The sequence below is a fragment of the Schistocerca americana genome, chromosome 3 (assembly GCF_021461395.2).
Source record: "Schistocerca americana isolate TAMUIC-IGC-003095 chromosome 3, iqSchAmer2.1, whole genome shotgun sequence".
In the NCBI taxonomy this organism is placed as follows: Eukaryota; Metazoa; Arthropoda; class Insecta; order Orthoptera; family Acrididae; genus Schistocerca; species Schistocerca americana.
The window spans coordinates 531,112,754-531,121,063 of NC_060121.1; the positions used below are offsets into that span (position 1 = coordinate 531,112,754).

At 41.8% G+C, this 8,310-nt stretch overlaps 1 protein-coding gene across 4 annotated transcripts in view; it reads left to right on the forward strand.

Moving 5' to 3' along the window:
• The window catches only part of LOC124607091 (uncharacterized protein SYNPCC7002_A1628-like), a 57,316-nt gene extending 49,250 nt beyond the window's left edge, over positions 1-8,066 (forward strand). For all 4 annotated transcript variants that reach the window (XM_047139281.1, XM_047139283.1, XM_047139282.1 and 1 more), the window contains 2 exons: positions 3,714-3,825; positions 7,842-8,066. In XM_047139281.1, the coding sequence (XP_046995237.1) occupies positions 3,714-3,825; positions 7,842-8,008 (279 nt within the window). In that variant the 3' untranslated portion in view covers positions 8,009-8,066. The remainder of the gene's footprint in view (positions 1-3,713; positions 3,826-7,841) is intronic.
• Positions 8,067-8,310: the final 244 nt, after the last annotated feature.

Here is an 8,310-nt window from a genome sequence, read left to right on the forward strand (position 1 = left end):
GATGAGTAGGGGAGATGTTCTGGGGTGGACCTAAGGATTTGAGGAGGTACTGGAGATCCTATTGGATTTCTGAGATAGGATCGCTGTGGCAAGATTTGTAGGTAGACATATCTGACAGCTGGTGGAGACCTTCCGCCAGGTAATCCCTGCGGTTCGTAAGCCTTTGTCAGCAGGTAGGATTATGAGGTCAGGATCAGTTTACAGGTAGTAGAATGTGGTTCTTACTATGAATGTAGGGTTGGTTTTCATGATGGGTGATTTGTGGAATGATGATGAGGCAAGATTCAAGTTTAGCGAATTCTGGAAAGTTAACAAGGAGTGGATCACGTTTGGATGGAGGAGTGAACTGAGTCAGGCAGGGTACAGTATTGACTTTAGATTGTGTTTAACTGGTAGAGTTGGTGGTGAAAAAGTTTTTCTACTGTAGGGACCAGGAGAAGGAGACAAGGCCTTTAGCAAGTCCAATTAGGAAGAGAGACAGTGGATAAGGCCTTTATGAAGGACTGATACTTTTGTGGGACTGAGCTTTTGGAGGGCAGGTTCATGGTTGTGTTTGGGCCACGCGTATGTTCTGGGTTCTGTATGGTATAGTAAATGTAGTAGGTCTGTGAAGCAGGGTTTGTCAGTTATGAGGAGATTTGGGGGCAGATTTGATGAAGACTTTTCTACAAGTGGTGGATAGTGGTAGTCCAAAGTGGAAGTAGGTGGTGAACAGGTTGAAGAGATTTTTCAGGTGGCATTGTGCATGCTGCTCTAATTTCTGTGATGGAGTTCCAATCTGGGAGATGGAACATAGGAATTTGGAATAGTAGAGCAGGAGAATTTTATGAACATAGAGGAAGTATTACAAGGAGCTTTGGGCCTGGTTTATATGGTTTTACAGGGCTAGGTTGGTGAGGGCTATGGACTGACAGAATTTGATAGAGCTTATTTTGGGAGGAGGGGTTGGAGCTGGAAATTTATAATTTGATTCTCAGGCCATTTTGGGGGGGATTCCAGGAGCATATGTGGAACTGGGCTCTGACTAGGGATAGGGAAACTTTTCTGTGTTGGCACATATGGAAGGAACAAGGATTCATATAGCAGGATTAAAAAAAAAAAAGACACACAAAAATCACAAAAAAGACTAAATAGATTAAATATAGGGGGAAAAGATGAGACCTGGCAGAGGAGGACCAATAGTGAAGGACAAAAACAAACTAAAATCAATGTGAAAACACAGTGAGACCAAAAAGAAAAATAAATAAAAATACAGTAATAATGTTGATGTGAGGCATGCTGCCATGGGGTGGTGGGTCTGCAGCTGTTCAGTTATGAGAAAATTGGATAAATTTTTATTCTTCTATCTCAGTTGCATCAGTATACAATTTTGCTGCCCTGCTTACAGGTTTTGGGCTGATACCTCCCTTTCTCAAAAAACACATCTTCTTATTAACCATAACTAGTCATACAGTATGGTGTAAAAAGACATGAATAGCTTCTATACAGAAAGTCAAACTGTAGACAAAAAGTACTCTCATTGATCTTAGCCTGTGTGTCTGACTGAGACAATGAAACTGAAGTGTCAGTCAGATGCAACAGTACACACATAAACCAATATTGGTGAGAGCACTTCTTGCCCACAGTTTGACTTTCTGTGGAGAAACTATTTGTATCTTTTGGTATAATGTTGTATGTCTAGTTACGGTTAATAAGAACGTGTGTGGTTTGAGAATTGGCATGTCACCATGAAGCTGATAACCACTCAGCACAAAGTATATATTCACACAACTGACACAGACTAAATAAAAACATTATCCACTATCCACAATAATTGTGGGATGCAGGTCAATCCTATCCCACTATAATGTCACCTTTAAAGGCACTGCCTAAAAACATGTACATCATACATCAATGGGCACCCACATGGGTGCCAACCTAATCATGGGCCATCTAGAGCAGTCCTTCTTATCCACCCAGAATGCTGAAATCCTAAGCTGGTTCATATTCACTGATGACGTCCTTATTATCTGGACTGAGGATGAGGACACCCTATACTTATTCCTCCAAAACCTCAACACCTTCTCCCCCATTCACTTCACTAGGTGCTCCTCAACCCAGCAAGCCACCTTGCTCAGTGTTGACCTCCATCTCAGGGACAGCTACATCATTACCTCAGTCCACATTAAACCTACCAACCACCAAAAAACCTGCATTTCGTACTAAGATGTCCCTTTCGTACAGGCTAACCACTTGTGCTTGTCGCTTCTGTAGTGATAAGTAGTCCTCCCCCAAATATGCCAAACATCTCACTAAGACCTTCACATAATGAAATTACCCTCACAACCTTGTTCATGAACAGATCACCCATACCTTGCTCTCCAGTCACCTGTCATCTCCATCACCACTGTCTGGCCACAAAGGACCACTCCTCTTGTGACTCAGTACTACAAAGGACTGAAGCAAATGAGTCACATTCTACACAGGGTTTCAACTACCTCTCGTCGTGGCCTGAAAATGAGTAGTATCCAGACCAATATGCTCCCAACCCCTCCCACAGTGTTATTCCATCCTACACAATATTCTTGTCCATCCCTACGCCACCCACAGTCCCAATCCCTCACCTTATGGCTCATTTCCCAACAATGGATGTAGATGCAAGGCCTGTACCACACATCCTCCCTCTACCACCTACTCCAGTTCTGTCACAGGGATATCCTAGCCCATAAAGGGCAGGGTTACTTGTGAAACCAGCCATGTGAACTACAAACTAAGCTGCAACCACTATGTGGGCATGACAACTAACAAACTGTCTGTCCACATGTGGCCACCGCCAAACTGTGGCCAAGAGACAGTTGGACACCTAGTTGCTTAATATGCTGGCCTTTACAGCCTGCATCATCTGGACCCTTCTTACCGACACCAGCTTTTCTGGACTGTGCAGGTGGGAACTCTTCTTACAACATGTCCTTCATTCTTGTAACATTTCCTGGCCTCAACCTTCACTAGTCCCTGTTCTCCACACTTCTCTGCTCCCACTCTAGCACGAAACATGCTTTCTGTTCCAGCGAAGCACCTACCAGTCTTCTCCCCTTCCGTATGTCTCTCCTCCTCCTCCCTTCCTCCCCTCTGCCCTTCCCCAGCAGAGCTTCCTGACTCTGCACCCAGCAGCCCTATCCTGCCCTCATCATGTCCCTGCTCGCTCCCACAGCAGCACACCCACCCCGTATTGCTGCTTACATCAGAAACAGGCACATCCTGCTGTCGCGCCGGAGCAGCTGCAGACAGTAGTCGCATGTGTACATGCCTTGCTTGTGAGATTACCTCTGTTTTTTCTGCTTCTGTAGCAGGACTTTTTTATCTGAGAGCTAAAAGTTTAGCTGTCTTTTCATTGTGTGTATCTATGACTCAACACCTCCTTTATGTGATGAATGGCAGTCTATCCTTTTCATATTGTAGTTATTCCATCATGGCCGTCCAGTGCTAGTTTTATGTACTGTCTTTTGGAGGGTGAGTGTAAACAAGAATCAAATTTTCAAAATGTCATGACCCAGTAAAGAAAACTTAAAAAGTCACAAGTACATAAGTTCCAACAATCTTGACTGTGTGTGAGTCTATTTAAAAGTTTCAGATATGCCCTCTAACACATAAGTAGGTGTTGAAAAATAACTTAGATCTAAGTTTTATTTTACATCTTCCATACAATGTAATTACATTTTGAGTTTTCCATACAGGAAAGCCTTCCTTACCTGCTGAGTACATTTAAACCAGACCTGGTTTTGTATGATGCAGGAGTAGATCCCCACAAGGATGATGAATTGGGAAAGCTGCAGCTCACAGACAAAGGTTGGAAACTAAGATTATGTGACAGATTTCAGATTTTAAGCAAGTGTGGTTATTGTTGGAGATATAAAAAGGAAACTTAAAGAGTTAGTTAACAGAAATATTACTAATTTATTTGGTAGTTTTGATAAATGATCACTAAAAATGCCAAGATGTATTTTTTTCTTAATTACTTGGTTCAAAAAACATTTCTGAAATCTGAGGTTTCCTTAGTATGATAGAAGATATTTTTCCAGGTGTCCCAGCCAGAGTGACAGTTCTATTTTCTAGCACACTGACTTCCTTTGCCATCTTCGTCAGATGTATAAGCAACAAATATTATGTCTGGGTTCAGCCAACAATTTTAATGTGAATTATTGTTCCTTAAAGTCATGCTGGCAAACCACTTGAAAACATGTTTTCCAAAAATAATTATTTATAGTCCAAGTATAAGGATGTATATAATTTTTTCCCAGTTGCATACGTTACACACAATTTCGAATGTGAGTTCTCATTGATCCTTCATAAATTAAGTAGGACACAATCACAATTGGAAAATATAGTTTTATAATACATAGATCATTGTTTTCATATGCCTACTGTCATCACACAATGACAATCAGAATTTATAAGTAATACTTTGCCTTTCTCTAATGCCACCATTAGAAATAGTGTTCCTTTAATCAGTATTTTGCATTGAATGTAAATAACTGCTGTTTATGTCTATGGTAGATCGCAAACAACATTTTTATTTATATGCATCTACACAACAAAGTGGGGTTAACTAGTGGTCAATAGTGCTGTGAGGACATTATTCACAATATAAGAATATACACTTAAAGTGTTATTTAATACATTCAGTGAAAGTTGTTATACCATAAAAAGGTGAAGCTTTCACTTGGAAAGACAGAAAAAGAGACGCAGACAAAATTAGAGCCTAAAACATATATATTAAGCAGATACATAATAGTGAAGAAATCTCACCATTGTATGGAGTTTTATTATGAAATAAATCACTTTCCCGGATAGTAACTGTGAAACAAGACAGCTAGGAGGGGAAAAAAACGTTACTAGTTATATCTACTACTCCAACTCTGTAGCTATTGTCCTTTGAGACATAGAATTTATGAAAGAATGTAGTCATAGTATACAGTCTCACTCCCACATTACAATTCATTGGTGACCAGTTTCAGATGGTAAGCATCCAGTATCAGGTTTCAAATAGTCGTTAAGTGATAGAGGGAGAGTCTGGAGGCTGAAGAGGGGTTGGTGATGGTAGCTTTCAACTCGGAGGGAGGCAGCTGGTTTGCTGGCTAGGAATGTGGGAGGGAGGGGTGGCAGGTGTATGTGCAAGGCATGTGATACACAGGTACTAGAGCCAATGAGGTGCGATGCACGATGAAGGCAATGTCGATGTGTGGATGGGAGGTAGTGAAGGGATAGAACAGGGGAAACTGTTGGGTTGAGGATGTGGGAATGTAGGGTCATGAGAGTGAAGGACGTTTGGCAAGAATAACTCCCATAGTTCAGAAAAGCTAATGCTGAAGGGAAGGATCCAGATGGCTCAGGTTGTGAAGCAGCCATGGAACTCGAGCATGTTGTGCTCAGCTGCATGTTGTGCAACTGGGTACTCAACTTAGTTCTCAGCGACAGTTTGACGGTGAGCATTCATTCTGATGGGTAGCTGGTTGGTTGTCATTCCAACAGAAAAATCTGTTCAGTGACTGCAGAAGTGTTGGTATCGCCCAGGGTTGGAACAGCTAAACCATATCCTTCATCAAGGCTTTGATCATATGTCATCATCCCCAGAAATGGAAATCCTACCCAGGATTCTTCCCACCTCTCCTAAAGTGGTATTCCGTCTTCCAGCCAACCTATATAGCATCCTGGTCCATCCTTATGCCTCTCCCATTCCAAACCCCTTGCCATAGGGGTCATATCCATGTAAAAGACCCAGACGCAAGACCCGTACAATTCACCCACCCAGCAATTCATACTCCAGTCCTGCTACAGGCTTACCCTGTCCCATCAGAGCCAGGGTCAATTATGAAAGCAGCCACGTCATCTACCAACTTTGCTGCAATAATTGCACAGCTTTTTATGTTTGTATGATAACTGACCAGTTGTCTATCAGAATGAATTGCCACCACCAGACTGTGGCCAAGAACAAAGTTGATCACCCAGTGGCACAGCGTGCAGCTGAGCACAGCATGCTACAATTCAATGACTGTTTCACAACCCAGGCTATCTGGATCCATCCCTCCATCACCACCTACATGAATTAAGTAGATGGGAGTTACGCCTGCAATATATCCTTTGCTCCTGTAACTCTCCTGGTCTCAGTCTTTGCTAACCCACTGTCCCCACACCTGACAGTTTCCCCTTCCTTCATCCTGTCACCCACTCACAATCCGCACCTCAGTGTCACCTTCCATTGTGTGCCACACCTCACCAGCTCTGGTACCCATGTATCACAAGCCTAGCCCAGGCCCCTGCTATAGTGTGTGCAAAATGCCGTGGCCACTATACACACTGTTCGCTGAGGAAGCATGGGGAGAGTGGCAATGGTGGGGGGGCACTCAGAGTGCTGTAGGGGAAATGTGGAGCACTGGAGGGGAAGTGCCATTTTAAACTGAAGCCTACTCTCACATTTTTTGTAAATATTAAGTGGGGCTTCGCCACGCCCACACTTGCTTGGTGACCATCCAAAAAGATCTACTGGGTCACCTCTGCTTTCATTAGTGTCTAAAAAGAATTCTGCTGAAAGTGTAGTGATTTATTTTTATCTGGCTTGTTAACCATTTGTGACTTTCATTTCTCTGGTTGCAATGTCAAAATTTGCTTCTATTGCCAGAAAAAGAAGGGTTTACACTGTTTCACATCATGGACATGTTGTGCAGACACAATTGCAAGGGAATTCTGAAACTGTGATTTATTAATTTTGTTAAGTGAATAACTGAGGAAAAGTCAGTCAGTAGCTTATGAAAAAGCACACCCTTGGTACAAAAAAAGTGTAATGTTTTCATGTATGTTGTTCTAAAACCTATAGCATTTCTCTTTTCACCAGCTATTGATGGCCCTTAAAAATTACATTATTTCACCAAAAATGTCTGTAGTTATTGGAATAACACGGTAGATAATGAAGTTTTACATAATAACGATATGGTAAAATACTCTCCTCCTTTTGTGCTACAATTTGCCAAAATCTCATTTCGATATCTGAAACCATTTATGAAATATGAAGAATGTTGTGGATATTTCACTGTGGTTTTATTGCTGGCACATTGTGATACCAAATGAGTGTGCTACATCAGATCAGTTTCCATGGGATTGAAGTGACTTCTGTTTTTCATTGCACACTTTTCCATACTTCGCGCAGAGTCTTATTTTCACATAAATATCACAATAACTATGGCCATTAATGAAATTATGGGTACACCATCATGAACCTGACATGTAGAGCTGTAAGTAAAGCAAAAATGAAGTTTTTCTACAAAATAGTTCATGTAAAACTGTTTGAGAAAGATTGCAGGGCGCACCTCAATTCTGTCGTCGCTGTCTGGCTGAAAGGTAGAAAACACTTATCAGGCTTTCCATCCGAATAAATGAATAAACTCGCCCAGCCCTTTGGATGAAAACTGGTCACTGCACATCGGCCACCATGCCCTTTGCAAGTTATACCCCTGGCTTCCACATTCTTAGCAAGCAAACCCGCTGCCTCTTTCCAAGCTGCTTGTTATTCATAGTGAATTTCTCTTTCTGCCTCTCACATCTCTCTCCCTCTACCCATCCCACCTGAAACAAACCCAACTGCACCCTAGTCCACCTGCCAAAAAGTGTGTGTGTGTGTGTGTGTGTGTGTGTGTGTGTGTGTGTGTGTGTGTGTGTGTGCGTGCGTGCGTGCGTGCGTGTGTGAGAGAGAGAGAGAGAGAGAGAGAGAGAGAGAGAGAGAGAGTTTATATTGCATAACTGTCTTTACGTTTCATTTGTTAAAACAAGTGACTATTTTGATACATTTCTTGCCTATTTCACTTCAACAGGATTATATGAAAGAGACTTCTACGTAATGGATACAGTTATAAAAAAGGGAATACCATGTGCCACTGTTATTGGAGGCGGTTACTCAAGAAATATTGATGTCCTTGCCAGAAGGCATTCAATTATCCATAGGGCTGCAACGTCTGTGTGGTTGTCAAATTTGTTATAGATATTTTGTATTATGTTCTATTTTGTGTATCAATAAAGAGTTTTAATTTTTGTAACAATACTGTATTACATTCATTACTATTGTAAATGTGTCAACCTGTGTAACATAGACCCCATAGGAGGTTGAGGTGGTCAGGAGTAGATTCCTCAGGGCAGTCAATATGACCCCTTCACTCCAGTCTTGCAGGTTCTCTAGTGGGAACAGGAACAAATCCAAGTTCACTCAGATTGGAAGTGTTTGATTTATTTCTTAGGTTCAGAGTATAATGGAGATCCAATGAAGACATCCGGCAGGCAGGCAGG